At 32.1% G+C, this 15,791-nt stretch overlaps 1 protein-coding gene across 1 annotated transcript in view; it reads right to left on the bottom strand.

Annotated features, from left to right (window-relative positions):
• Positions 1 to 9,847: 9,847 nt before the first annotated feature.
• Positions 9,848 to 15,791, bottom strand: part of LOC132720738 (leucine-rich repeat-containing protein 9-like) — a 58,705-nt gene continuing 52,761 nt past the window's right edge. The window contains exon 39 of the mRNA XM_060704932.1: positions 9,848 to 11,353. Coding sequence (XP_060560915.1) covers positions 11,323 to 11,353 — 31 coding nt within the window. The 3' untranslated portion in view covers positions 9,848 to 11,322. The remainder of the gene's footprint in view (positions 11,354 to 15,791) is intronic.

The raw sequence follows: 15,791 nt of genomic DNA, 5'->3' as shown, positions 1-15,791 counted from the left end.
ACTTGACATATGGATACATCAAAGGAATGCGCAGGTCAAGTTGAAATTTGGTCATGGTTCAATTATTTTTTGGCAGAGTTATGCCCCTTTCACTTTGAAAATAATATGAAATTTTCAGTTTCCGTTTATTATCTACCCAACAGTGTTACATATTCAACTCAAATTTGACATATGGATATGTCAAAGGAATGGGCAGGTCAAGTTGGAATTTGGTCATGGTTTGAAGATTTTTTGGCAGAGTTATGTCCCTTTCACTTTGAAAATAATATAGATAACATCTTAGAAATAAAAAAGTTTAAGTTTGAATTTGGTCGTAGTTCAATGATTTTGGACAAACTTATCTTTCCTGAATGTTGGAAAAATTTTGGACTTTCAGTTTCAGCACTCATACTTTTGTGGAAATGTAAGTAGCCATTATTTTGGCTACAAATATGCAATATGCTATTTTCAAAAGGTTAAGACTGAATAATTTCAGTGCCTTGAACATTGTATGAAAATGGTTTGTGTTAACATTGAAAAGTTTTAAGGGCTTTGAACTTAAAATGAAAAAAATAATTTGTGCAAACAAATTTGGAACTAAATGTTATAACATCTGAAATTTTGGCTGCATGCGGGGGCATCCGTGGCATGATGACAAATTTCTAGTTTTTCTTTTGTGCAGCACATGTTTTGTCATTGAAAATGTGATATAAAATTATCCTACAATCAAATTGTAAATTTTACATAATAATGTTATATAGGTTTACATGTATATAGAAAATGTGCTGAACACATCTTAAATGTGATATACGAAAAGGTTGTCTGATTTTGATCTACTATTACAACTTAATTCAATTATATCTGATATATTATGGTATTCCTCTATATATAATGATATGTTCTTCCCCATGAATTAAAGCTTATGTATTTAGTATTATACTAATCCAGATGTAATATTTTTAGAAGACTTGGAATCAAGGATACATTACTACCATATCACTCATTCACTTTTAACGCATGGCCTAAATTTCTTATTAAAAATCAGCGGTGTACATATATATAAAAAAGTAAAATTCTGTTGATAAACACTTTCATGCTGAAAAATCTATTTCTTTATGCCTTCAAAGTGAGGCATATACTTATTTTTTAGTTCAACTTTTTTTTTTCGAAGAAAAATATCCGAGCTATTGCTACGGTCATGTAGTCTGTTTCATCCAAATTGAACTTGACCTTGTCCTTAATTAGACCTTGACACTCAAGTACAGTTGTGAATATTGCTAAACTTGGCTCTGACTTTGTTATTAATTTAGGGATTTATACATGCACAAAAGAACGCATAAAAAATCTGACATTTTAAGTAATTCAAATAAGGCCTTGACCTTTAAATGACCTTGACCATCAAGGTCAAATATCAAATTGAGCTTATTGTTATAACTTTAGTATTTATTTAAGGATATGATAAATACTTTGACAAAAGAAATCTTGCGGCAAAACCCTAACGACTAATTTTTAACCTTGCCTTTTTTTTGACTTTTAATTTGGGAAAAGTCTTTTTTAAAAAATTTTTATTTTTCAAGTTTTTTTAAAAATTTTGAAATTTTCTTTTAAACTTGACAAACAAATTTTTTGGACCTTCAAGCAAGAAAAACCAAAATAAAAAATTACTTTTTTACTTGGAGGCCCTTTAAGGGCAAAATTGAAATTTTCTTGACTTTATAACTAAAACATTATGATTGATTTTTTTTTATGGAAAAAGCAACCTTTTAGGAAGACCAAACTAAATTTTACCCGACTCATAAAACCCTTGATTTGAAGGTTTGTTAAAATTTCTTTCTCTTTTGACACTTCATCTTTCACACTTTCCTATGCTATCTGGCCTACTTTTCCAGTGTTTTGAAAATCATGATTTTGTCCTAAGTAAGGCCTTTGGTCCATTTACAAAAACAGATCTTGTGTTTTGAGAAATATGTAATTGGATTTAGACATTATTTTGGTACCTTTAAGTAATATCTTTTTTAAAAAGTTTTTTTCCTTTACAACAATTAAAATATTATGGAATAATTTGGGAAGGTGACTTTACCAAGAATTTCTCAAAATAAAAGCCCTTTCAATTTTATCGGGTATTTTGAATTTTATTTGAAACAATAAGTTAAAAAAACAAAAAAAAAAATATTTTATAATTTTTGGAAACTAAATTAGATATTTACTTAAATTTTTTCAACTTTTATCAAAATTGTTTTGGGTAAAAATTAATGGTTGTACCATGATTTATTCACAAATTTCCTAAGTTTTTGGGTGCATTTGTATATTCCTATTCATCTTTTATTAGTTCAAACGTTTTAAACCCATAATTTTTTTGTATAAAATTTAATATTTTTCATTATTAAATTTTTAAAATTGTATGCAAAAAAATTTTCCCACACTACTGTTTAGTTTTAAAATTAATGCGGTCATTACATTTTTTTTCAAATATTTTTTTAATTATAAATCATGGTCATGACAAGTTTGATATTGCATAATAATTGTTTATTGAAGAATTTCAATAAATGTTACATATATACATGTATAGAGAGGTACAAACAGGTACATGTGTATTTAAAAGAAAAAATATAAAAAATATGGTTAATATGGTCTAAATTACATTAGAAAGATATTGCAATTTTTTATAAGTATCAGAGAGAAATAATACTGCTCATTGGCTATCAAAAAGAACTTTCATTGTTTAATGATTAATTTAAATTGGCAACCATATCTTTACAAAGCATAATTCACTTGTAAATATTTCAAATTTTTTAATCTAATCAAATAGAAATATGATTAATATGAATCAGTGACAATATGTGACATTTCATCATTTTGATAATTATAAACATATATTTCTATATGTATTGGTGCTAACACTACTTAAGTGTTTAAAGTGTGTTTTATACTTATTTTTCATTTTCCTATAATAATTTTTGTTGCAAGTTTTGTTCTGGTTTGTCAAATTATATATTTTCTGTAATGATAGAACTATAATTTATTGTCCCCTGCCTTTTCGAAGAAAAAAGGGGGATATAGAAATAGGCTCCATCAGTGTTTGTTATAATAAGATGATGTGTCTTGCGCAACAACCAGACCCCTACCTCCAGGGTCAAGGTGGCACTTGCTCATGCAAGGTCAACATTGTCTATTTGAGGGTATATGTCGTGTCTGGTCCATAATTTTCTTATCTTTTAAGGGGTTTTGTAATTACTTGACACAATGGTTCACAATAATGACGTGTCATGCGCAACAACCGGTCACATTTGGAGGTCAAAGATTAACATCTGTCTGTTAAAGGGTATATTTTGTGTCCGGTCCATAACTTTTTCATAGATCAAAGGATTTTGAAAATACATGGCACAAATATTCTCTATAATAAGATGATGGGTCATGCGTAAAATCTGCATCTCTACCTCCAAGGTCAAGGTCACACTAAGAGGTCAAAAATTAACATAGTCTGTTCTAGGGTATATTTTGTGTACAATCTAGAACTTCTTCATAGTTCAAAAGATTTTAAAATAACTTGACACAAATAGCCACAATTATAAGACGATATGTCAAGTACAACACCTTCACCCCTACCTCGAAGGTCAACACTTAGAGGTCAAAGGTTAACATAGTCTGTTATATGGTATATTTTGTGTCCCGTCCATAACTTCTCCATAGATAAAGGGATTTTGATAATACTTGGCACAAATAGTCACAATGATAAGATGATATGTCATGTGTAACACCTTTGTCCCTACCTCCAAGGTCAAGGTGACACTTAGAGGTCAAAGCTTAACATAATAGGTTTTTCAATTCTGTGTTTAATTTTATTTCTTTAATAAATTTGTTGTTGCATTTGCAGATCTAGCATTGATCATAATTTTGGACTGAAAGTCCTGAGATCCATACCTCAATTTTTTGAAACAGCACAATTTTATGCTTCATATAAAACTTCCCTGAGGCGGGGGATGTTGGTAACTCTGTTACAAATTCTTGTTTTTTCTAATTTTCATTTATCACAGTTGATAATGTAATAACCTCAAAATTGTATCATAGTTTGGAGACCTTTCTGTTGAAAATGTGTCAGGGTTAAATCGTATACATATACATGCACCGTGCGTTAACTGGAGTGCGGGTATTAGTTACCCGCACTCCAGAGCATGCCCATTGATTGGCTCATTTTTGCTGGGGTTTACATATTGTGACGGCAGAGAAAGGGAAAGCGACAGAAATGTCATATTCAGATGTTCGTTCATTGGTTCATTTTTGCCGGGGTTTCATATTGTGACAACAGGGAACGTGCTTTTATGTTTGACTATGATACAAAAACAAAACCAAAACACTCGGCAATCTGATTAATACTCGGGGGTTACGCCCCCTCGTACAAATCAGATAGCCTCGTGTTTCGGTGCTCTTTCTATTACTTAATTAGTTTTTGGAGTACCACACTCAGAGGCAAAACAATTTCCTTTCCTCTTTTATCTAAGGCAAAATTAATTTATTTTTGTAGGAAAATTTGCATGCATATTCATTTGTTTAGGTATATACATTTTCACAATGTGCAGACAAAACTATTTATGAAACTTAATCTTTACTGAGCTATTACCAGAAAATTAAAAAAAGTTTCATACCACTTGTTCAAAGTACAAATAGATTTTCTATTATAATAGAATGTTCTTAAATATATAAATGTTTGATCCAGATTTAAACTTCTCTCTTGTTCAGAATGATATTATTTCCCTTCTTAGAATAAATTTTTATTACCTCTTCTTACCCTTGTTTTACTGTGGACAGGGTTTTTACTTTTGATGTTAACTTTACATGTTTTGTAATCTTATTCCAGTATGGGAAAGAACCTGACCTGAAATGGTTTATTACAGTGATTAGTGCAGTGCACACATCTCAAGTTAGTTTATACAGAATTAATGTTGGAAATTATAACCTTATTAAAACACTCTGAAATTTGTTCCAAAGACAAATCAGTACTAAGCAATAAGTGCAAAGTTTCTTGCTCACAGAAAAAATGGTTTGTCCCTGACAGGGTTTGAACCCATACGCAAGCAATCCTTAGATTACCAGTTCAAAGTGCTGACCACATGGCCATGTCACGAAGTTATTTACTCTCAATAAAAATCTATCTCAGTTGCTCTGTTTGTGTAAAATTAACATCTTTATTTCCTTGCAATAAAACATTCCAGGTCAAGGGTTTCTCCATTCTGTTGTTTGGAGCTGCACTGTGCATGATTTTTATACCTGTTATATTTGTATTCACATTTTGTTATACATTTTGTTTTGTATACAGCCTTATTTTTAGAAATAAAATTGTTCTGTTCTTAAAATTTTATTATACTAGATTCCAATACACCATTTATAAAATTTGTTCACCGTTATTTTTGAATCCATCATTAACATACCAGGCAAGGCAGTGCTGTCGTAGAGTGGTGCAGTTTAAACATATGTCAGGGGCGTCCGTGGCCGAGTGGCTAAGGTCGTTGACTTCAAACCACTTGCCCTCACCGCTGTGGGTTTGAATCCTGACAGGGACATGTGAGGAAACTATCCAGAAAGCTTATTGGTGATTCAACTCTGGTGCCCGTTTGTGCCTGAAATAATGCACGGAAGGGCACCTGAGGTCTTCCTCCACCAGTAAAGCTGGAACATCACCAAATGACCTATACTGTGTCGGTGTGATGTAAAACCCAATCAAACAAAATAAACATAAACATATGACAAAGACAATATCTCTTTCATACGCCAGATTTCACAACAAATGTTGACAATTTGTCTGTTTTAAATATTGAAAGCAATTATATAAACTGTAAACTGACTGTGTATTTCTCTCCCAGGATGATATTTACTATGGAAGGACCATTTTATTCAGTTTACTGTTTACAGCTTACATCCGAAGGTCAATATAAGTTAATTTGTTAAGAAAGACATGACTGTTCAATTAAAACTCCTTGTTATACCCTTGCATATGAAGTTTTAAAGGGGTATATCGAATTCAGCTTGAGCTGGTTTCTTGGCTGAATGTTCTAGCATGTAGATGTACCAAAAAGATGTTTTGATTCTTCCCATTCATACAGAAGTTATGGCCCTCGACTTTTTTCCAGTATATTCATGTACATGTATAGCATTTCTTAATTGCCGTTTGCAAGTTTTTATTCTGAATTTTAGTGTAGGGCATTTCTGGAAAGGTAATAGAGGTATCAAGCTGTAAAGGTCTCATTAAGGAGAAAATCCAAAAAAATTCTTTTGGCATAATTTTCAAGTTATTGACCTTTGTAAATTTCCTTATTTTCTGTCTGGAGCATAACTCAATAAGTATTAAAGATGTCAACTTGATACTTTATAGAAGGTTAGATCTCATTGAAGAGAGGTGCAGTGCAGTGCTAGCTAGGATTATCTTAGTCAATTTAAGAGACAGAAGCTGTCTTCTTTTTAAACTGTGCAGTGTGGTTGTATATCAGATATAGTCACCAGTTGAAACATAAGGAGTTGTATGTATTAGCAGCATATTCCTGTTAAACTATGCCCCCATTCCATTTTTTTTCGGACTGTCCAAACTATGATTATATACTCGATATGGAATTAATGTATGGAGTTTTTCAAAAGATACTGTTTCATGAACAAATACTCTGCTTATACTGGCAGGATCTGTCCAAAGTCAACATATCCTGTTGTTTCTTATATATTTGCATAGCAAATTAAAATATAAACCCATAGTTATTGTGCAGTAGAGAACAAGAGATAATGTAGGTCTATGCCACAACATATTCTGAAATATGAGGGGCATATAAAAAACTGGCGCAAGATAATTTATTGTTGCACACATTTACAAATCACAAACATATCCATCATGGTGGACTGAATTGCTGTGTCATTTTCAGAATATTGCCATTACTGAATGACTATTGAAATATTGTCTTCAAAGGAGGTCAAATATTCCCGTGCTACATAAACCGTGTAATACACTTAAAATAGAGGGACTTTGTTCATAAAAAAACAAGGGCAACATAGTTGCAAAATAAGCCCGTCACAAAAGCTTTTGACAGAGATGTGGGCTTTATAGCTATGCATATAGGAGATATGTTCTGGGCAATATCCAGAAAATATCTGGATATTTTATTGACCTTGCAAATATTAACCTAAATTACACGAGTCACACTTGTAGTCATGATAGTTATCATTTGTTACAATCCATCAATAAATGATGACTAAATGGTCCCCATACACAAACTTTGACCTATCTATGTGACCTTGACTTTGGTAGTAGGGACCTGGATTATGTTTGCAATAAGCCTCACAATGGTGAACATTAGTGCCAAGTTACATTAAAATCCCCCGATGAATGTATAAGTTCTGCTTCAACCAAACATTTTTCAATGACTGACCTCTAAATGTGACCTTAACCTTTAACCTAGAGACCTGGTTCATACACATGACACTGCTTCTCATAGTGGTGAATGCATTTCTATGAAGTTTCATTAGAATCAGACCATGCATGGAAGAGATATGCTCTGTACAAAAATTTTATATTTTATCATCTTTAGTGACCTTGCATACATTAACCTTAATTACATGTTCACACCAGTAGTTATGATAATGACCATTTGTGTTTCAATCCATAAATGATGACTAAATTGTCCACATATTCATCTGAACTTTGACCCCTATAATGTACGACTGACCTTGGCCACATGGACCTAAATTTTACATGTGATTCTCCGCCTCACAATGGTAAACATTTGTGCCAAGTTATATTGAAATCCCTCTATGCATGTAGAAGTTTTGCTTCGGACAAGCGTTTTTCAATTACCTCTTTGACCTGGAGATAAGGCTCCCACGTTTACAATTTTTTGTAAACGTTTACACGACTGCTAAGAACCGAAACAATACCGTTTAAACGGTGGTACCTCTATGTACTATACACACCATGTATTTGAGTCGCCAAAGGATGTCTTTCTTTCTATTTTTAGTACATGTACAAATAAAAAATGTGCAAGGCTCATCACGATTGAGTCAGCACACATTTTTTTGCATTGTAACCCCATCTTTTACCAAAAATGTATTATGTCACGAGCAATTTTGCACGGTAATGCTGTGTGGAGGGTTGTAAACACCAATTTTCAGTTTGTTTACTTTGGAATAAACCACTAGAATTGATAAAATCCATGATTACAGGCAGTGATTAAGAAATTATGTAAGACAATATGGTAATTTCGATTAAACGGTAAACAATATCATAAACGTTTATGAAAGAAAATCGAAACGAATCCGTTTAAACGTGTAATCGTGGGGGCCTTACCTGGAGACATAGTTCATGTTCACGACACTGCTTCTTATAGTGGTGAACATTTGTATGGTTTCATTAGAATCCCTCTGATGCAGGAGATATGATCTGGACAAAATCTCTATATTTTATCATCTTTAGTGACCTTCACTATTATGTTTAGTGACCTGGTCTTTGCATATATTAACCTAAATTACATGTTTCACACCAGTAGTCTTTATAATAACCATTTGTGTTTCTATTCCTCTATAAATGATAACTAAATGGTTCAAATACACATTTTCATATTTTTATCTGAACTTTGACCCCATTTGTAACCTTAACCTTGGCCACCGGGACCCGATTTCTGCATACGACACTCCGCCTCACAATTGTGAACATTAGTGCAAAGGTACATTGAAATCCCTCTAGGTATGTAGAGGTTTTTCTTGGGACAAGCGTTTTTTAGTAACATCTAAGTGTGTCCTTGACCTTTGACCTGATTCGTGTGCGGCACACAGCACTTTCCACTATATGTATATGCAATATTTCGATAGAGCGAAAGTCAGTGAGTGAGCATGTGCTTTGCCATGTCTCGTTCAGTTAACGTTCATGTTTTCAATGTGGTTGCTACGAAGCACCATGTGTCCAGCTGCTGCTACACTTAGTGTACATGGCTTTCACAACTAATATATCAGTCAAACAAATTAAAACAACACCTATAAACTACACATAGTTGTTTTCCATATTAATATTTTGCATTTAAACTGATAGTCAAAACAAATATCTCAATATTCTTTCCCATCTAATATATTGTTTACATGTGATGACAGCTAGTTTAGCAGGCAAACGCTGTGTTAGATTACTTCCGGTCCAGAAAATTCCTTTGTACCATCAAAACTCATATGTTTACCATCAAAACTCATATGTTTACCATAGCAACCATATATAGATAGAAAATAAATTATATAAGATTATTGGAAAAAATGTCACTTTCTTATCTAAAAATCGAATAAATAAATGCAAAGTCTTTAGAAAAAGTCCCTTCTTTGAGTTCATTTAAAAGGGGAACAATTTGGCGTAATTTTAGACAGGGGAAACACGAGTTATCATTCGTGACTAGGGTTTATATGGCCGACTGAAATCATGCAAGTGAGTTTGTAAGTGCACAGCTTCTCATAGGGTGAATGTTTCTATGAAGTTTCATTAAAATTCCTCCATGTGTGTAGGAGATATGCTCCGGACAAAAATTGGATGCTGCCCGCCCGCCAGGGGGTGGGGGTGAACTATAATACAACCCATTTTCAAATGAGTGTATAAAAAGAGGTTCTTTTAAATATACACGAAAGATCTCAATAGTGTTCTTCAGCAGTGGATTTCTTTCTCCTAACCTAGAATGGCATAAAGCTGCAGGTCTTCCTACATTATGCTGAACCTGTAAACATTTATTAGTGGTATTGTTGGAACAAGGGATACAGCAAATAGCAAAAGTAACAACTATCATTGACCTTGACCCTGCAAGCCATGTATTAAAGAAATGTTTGTACAAAAATCAAACATTGCAACATTCATACAACAAATACATTGTTCAATTTGTGATATTTTATTATTTCTGATTGAAATGCAACATAATTCTGTGAATTTTGTTTAAATATAAAAACATTTTATTTACATGGACGGAAGATTACATTGCACAACTTACAAACTTTTTATACAATATTTACATACAATTATTATATATTACAGAGCATTATTAATGTACAAAATAAAAATAGATCAATAACCTTTATACAACCTTTAAAAGTAATAGCTGAACAATCTTCAGTGTTCATTTAAAGTAAATTACTTTTAAAGAAACATATACAGATTTCATTTTCTTGGTTATTAAGAAAAAAACATAGGTACATATTTTGTAACGTATAACAAATGGAAGTCCATTGACAGCTTTAGTACCTATGAGGTTTCTATTATGGTTTTGGAGAAACAATAACTGTACATTTGCATTGATAATTAGTAACCATCCACTTAAGACTCACTCCATATTATAGATCAGTAACCTTTTGAATATTTCAGTGACCCTATAGTAAGCTACACTCCCACTTGTTAAAAAACTAATATCTTTTTAGATAAATAAGCAATAACAAAAAAAATAATGAAAAACAAAACAGTGCCTGATAGTCAGGTAAGGATATATTAATAAAACTTTGTCAGTATAGAAAATGAACTGATAGACAGATGAACATTTCAAGGTATTCCTCCAACATAGCTGTTACTTACTCTACAGGTTTATTAAGTAAACAGTGTTGTATTAACCAACATTGAGGACATCAAAATATATGTATACGGATGAAAAATATATGAACAATATATAAAATATCACAGAACAAAATTCTAACTCAATACTTCATAACTTATTCAGTAATATAAATGAAATTCACCTAAGACTAAGTACATGGAAGTTGTCCTCATATGGACCTCTTCATAATCTAATGATAACAATAAAGAATTTGTTTAAAGAGGCAACATAGTAAGGCTAACAGGTGAATAATTGACTAAAAATGAATATCAAAGTGAAACTTTTACCCAATATCATTGAAACATTTGGTTATAGATCAATATGATCTATAGGTCTTGACAGAACATTTATAAATACAGAAATAGTCAAACTTAACAATAATAACTTAAACACATCTTCATCATGATTCTTCAAAACTCATGTTCTCTTAATAACTTAACAACATACTAAGCAATATTCATTTTCTAAATATTTACCATATTGATGAAATACTTGAAAGACAAATCAAATGTAAACTTCAAAGCATTTGTCACTCTCGTTAAATATTGTGTTGTTCTGATGACCAAATATGATGGTATTTCCAGAAAACCTATTCTGTTGAGCATGTATACAATGTATATTACTGCTTGTAAAAGTCAAAATAAAACTCTTCAAATCTCCTGTACATCTTGAATATTATGAAGTGATGCCTGAAGAGTATTTGAAGTATTTCCTTTCATCCTTGGACTTGACCACTAATCTAACCTCTCTCTTTGTTGCCTGGTCATTTTCTATTGTTACGACCGTTATTCATTCTGAAAAATAGAAATAATGAATAAAAATTCTGTACTTTTCAAAAATAGTATTGTTAATGAAAATATCATGTTATTAATTTTAACAGGAACAAGATTAATTTATACTGCCAGTCATAAGGCCAATACTGCACTACAGAATTTATACACATTCTATGTGTAAAAATCAAAGGACCAATTCTAAAATAACTTCTTACTTTTTTAAGAATATATGAAGTATGGAGGATTTAAAAAAAATTATTTTATATTGTTTGTCAAAAATTTAAAGTATGTGTATGATATTTTAATAATTAATGCTACTATCTTAGTCATCTTATTTTTAATACATGCAAAAGAGATGTTTCTAAAATGTTCAATATTTTAAATAAAATGAACAAACAAACTTAAGATTATATAATTATAGCATCATAAAAATTTATTTCTGTTAAGATATTATTGTTTATTTTATAATAAAGACAAAACTAGATCTTTATTTATAAAGAAATAACTGATAACTAGATAACTCTAGGATCTGATCAAGATTTCATATTCTTGTTTAAAAACAAACCATAGCTGGAATAAATCTTAATGTATTCATGTCAAGCAGAGAAAAATTCTATATGTTTAGAGAGAAACAAACTACATGTATTGAAAAGTAAGTTGAAATGTGTATTGAGTGAGTGACAGAATTGCTATAATAGTTGTGAGCACTCATGCAAAAAAAATTTTGAAATCTCAAAACAAACAAGAACTGTCTCTAATATGGCAAGTTTCACTTATTTTTTGATGGGACCGAATGCATCAAAATTTGATCTTGAACTTGATAGTCCTTACTAAGGGCTGGAACTCAGTTCAAATGACCGATGTGTTTCTTTGATATGATTGTGCAACAATAACCTTACTTAGGAGTTCAAATTAGGGTAAACATTTCAACTTCATTCCAAGTCAGTATAATGGATTTTAGTTGGTACCATTGAATATTGACCCATATATAGGCATTTAACTGCTACAGGAAAATATAAGTTGTGAAATGACTGGAAAAATGGATGCAAGGTTTAAATGGCCCTTCTGAAGTTGATTTTCATTTTTTTTGTAGTATTCTATGTTTGAAGAGAAAAAATTAAATGGTTTTGAAAAATGGACAATGGTAGAACATCACTGATGCCACCAAAGTGGACAAGACCTTTGGTTCAATTCTTTTTCTTCACAAAATCCCGAACTGAAAAATAGTTAGGACCAACAACGCTTGAACAATATGTTTTTAGAAATCACAACTTGTAAACTGAGTTAATTTTGTCCGTTTCAATTCACTGTAAGCACATAAACAATAAGGAAACCCCTCGATACCTCTAATCAACTGGTCTGCTCTATATTTAAATTAGTAAACTAAAGCCGACAATTTGTTTCCGGTATTCTATTATTAGATACAAACACCACTGACACGTTATAAAATAGCTCTTGAGAAGCTATTTTGAAGAAGGCTTTACAGTGATATGATGCACTTTTTCAAGATAAAATTACTGAAATACTGAATTTGAAACAACACAGAATTGTTTTTCAACAGAAAATAAAAGCAGAAGGCCACTTTAAGTCATACAGATATTGTTAAGGACATATGACAACATTCCAGCTTGAACAGTTCAGGGAGACTAAACATGCTGCTCTGTTTATAAATGTGCATGTACAAGCAGACACCTGTCAACCTCTAGTCAATTCAATGACAAGAAGCGCCACAATGGGACGAAAACCAGGTTTTCAACGACCAAATTTTGATGGGACAGCAATCAATTGGTCAAAGTGCACTGAAGTTATTGAGAAGAAGCTGAAAATTCTATTGTAAGCAAATGACCTTGACCTTGCTCCCAGATCTCTTAGTGGCAATGCAAAGCTGCCACACAGCAAGTTTGGTGTCAAAGGTCAAAGCAAGTTATTATGTAAAAACTGAATTTCTTTTTTTTAAGCAACAGTGACCTTGACCTTGTTTATAGACACCTGGGTAGCAATCCATATAAGCTACCCACATACTAAATTTGGTGTCAATAGGTCTAAGAAAACTCAAGTTATTATGCCGAACCTGAATTTCTATTTTTAGCAACATTGACATTGACCTTGATCTAGCAATCCCAAGTTGTGTCCTGATATAAGCTACCAACACACTAAATTTACTGTCAATAGGTCACAACAAACTCAAGTTTTTCAGCAAGAATTTTAGCAATTAAGTGACCTTGACCTCAATCATAGTCACCTGGGTAGTTATCCCCAGTAGACTCTTGATATAAGTTATACATGCACCAAGTTTGGTGACAATAGGCCAAAGCAAACTCAAGTTATTGAGCAGATATACATTTCTATTTTTAGTAACAGTGACCTTGACCAATGACACCTTGATAGCTATCCCAAGCTGCCTCTTGATATAAGCTACCCATACACCAAATTTGTTGTCAATAGACCAAAGCAAACTAAAGTTATTGAGCTGAAACTGATATCTATTTTTAGTAACAGTGACCTTGATCACAGAAACCCAGGTAGCAATCCCAAGCAGCCTCTTCATATCTATCCATACACCAATTTTGTTGTCAATAGGTCAAAGCAAACTCAAGTTATTGAGCTGAAACTGAATTTGTACTTTTAGTAACAGTGACCTTGACCTTGGTCACAGACATCTTGGTAGCAATCCTAAGCTGCCTCTTGATATAAGCTACCTACACACAAAGTTTGGTGTTGATAGGCCAAAGCAAACTCAAGTTATTGAGCAGAAACTGAATCTTATTTTCAGTAACAGTGACCTTAACCTTGATCACAAACACCTTGGTAGCAATCCCAAGCTGCCTCTTGATATAAGCTCTTCATACACCATGTTTGGTGTCAAAAGGCCAAAGCTACCTCAATTTATTTAGCTGAAACTGAATTTCTATTTTTAGTAACAGTGACCTTGACCTTGATCAGAGACACCTTGGTAGTCATCCCAAGCTGCCCTTTGATATAAGCACCTACACACCAAGTTTAGTGTCAATAGGTCAAAGCAAACTAAAGTTATTGAGTGGAAACCAAAAGTTGAAGCCCGTCTGCCCACCCACCTGCCGACTTCAGCATTACAATAACTAATTTTTGTTGAAAACCTGGTTTTAAATAACACAGTTTGGACAAACATTGTTGACAAAAATTAAATTTGTTTAAATATTTTCTCCTTGTTACATTGCCTGACAAGGTCATATAATTATATAAATATGTAAAAAAAATGTAAATTATCTTTTTACAATTTTTTTACATGATATGTAACTGAAGATAAAGGACATAGTTGTATTCATCATACAAATTTATGCATGTAAATTTATCATTCATTCTTAACAAACAAAACAGCAAAATAAAGAAGATTATGGGTATTTTTCTAAAGATTTACAATCTGTAAATATTTTCTTTTAAGAAAAGATCATGGAAAAAACATAATGAAACTATGTTAAACAAGTAGAGTTTTACAGCTCAGATAAAGCACTGTTATAATTCCTAGATGATTTATAATTAATTGATTCATTGAGCTACCTACATAATTAAAGTATTCCATCCTTCAATACCTTGTACAATTGCAGTATTTTTTTCATCAGAATTATCCATTTTACCAGTATATTAACATCTGTTTTTGTCATAAGGCCAACATTGAAATAAGGTTTGTTTGCTGTTGCTTACAGGCCAAACAAATTGTACCACTTGTAATAGAAAATTAACTTAATTCCATGGTTTTGTGAGAAAAAAAAAACATTTTCGTGTTTTGTTGTTGTTTTTTTATTTGTTTTTTGTTTTGTTTTTATATTATTGTTATTATTGTCATCATAATTTGAGAATTGTCTGTCTGCACAAAAGTTAAATGGAAATGTAATTTGAATTGATCTGAATGTAATTCAAAGTAATCTTGTAGCAAGCAAAATAAATTTCCTTGTATCTTAAATTTATTGATTTACCTATCCACTAAAACCATGAAAATTACTGCCCAACTAGAGATTTTGCAGTACTTTATTGACAATTAACAGAGCATAAAATGAACAAAAAAATGTGAGTTGTGTCATGACAAAACCAACATAATGGGTTTGCGACCAGCATGGATCCAGACCAGCCTGCGCATCCGCCCAGTCTGATCAGGATCCATGCTGTTCGCTTACCAACCCTATTACAAGTAGAGAAACTGATAGCGAACAGCATTGATCCTGATCAGACTGCGCGGATGCGCAGGCTGGTCTGGATCCATGCTGGTCGCAAACGCACTATGTTGGTTTTGTTGTGACATGGCTCATATGTACAAGAACTTTTACAGGATGGATTACTTTAAATCTAAAACACTAGAATGACTGGTTGTCTAATCGTATATGAAGTATTATCATGCATATTAACCTGTCTAATACATGTATGTGAGACTGACCAATGTGTGCCTACTATTAAGATAAAATCTTTATTATTTAGTCTATCATAT

Source organism: Ruditapes philippinarum, unplaced genomic scaffold (assembly GCF_026571515.1).
Source record: "Ruditapes philippinarum isolate M1 unplaced genomic scaffold, ASM2657151v2 ctg446_1_1_1_1, whole genome shotgun sequence".
Lineage (NCBI taxonomy): Eukaryota > Metazoa > Mollusca > Bivalvia > Venerida > Veneridae > Ruditapes > Ruditapes philippinarum.
Note: the sequence above shows the minus strand (reverse complement) of the source record. Positions and strands in the feature narration are given on the sequence as shown.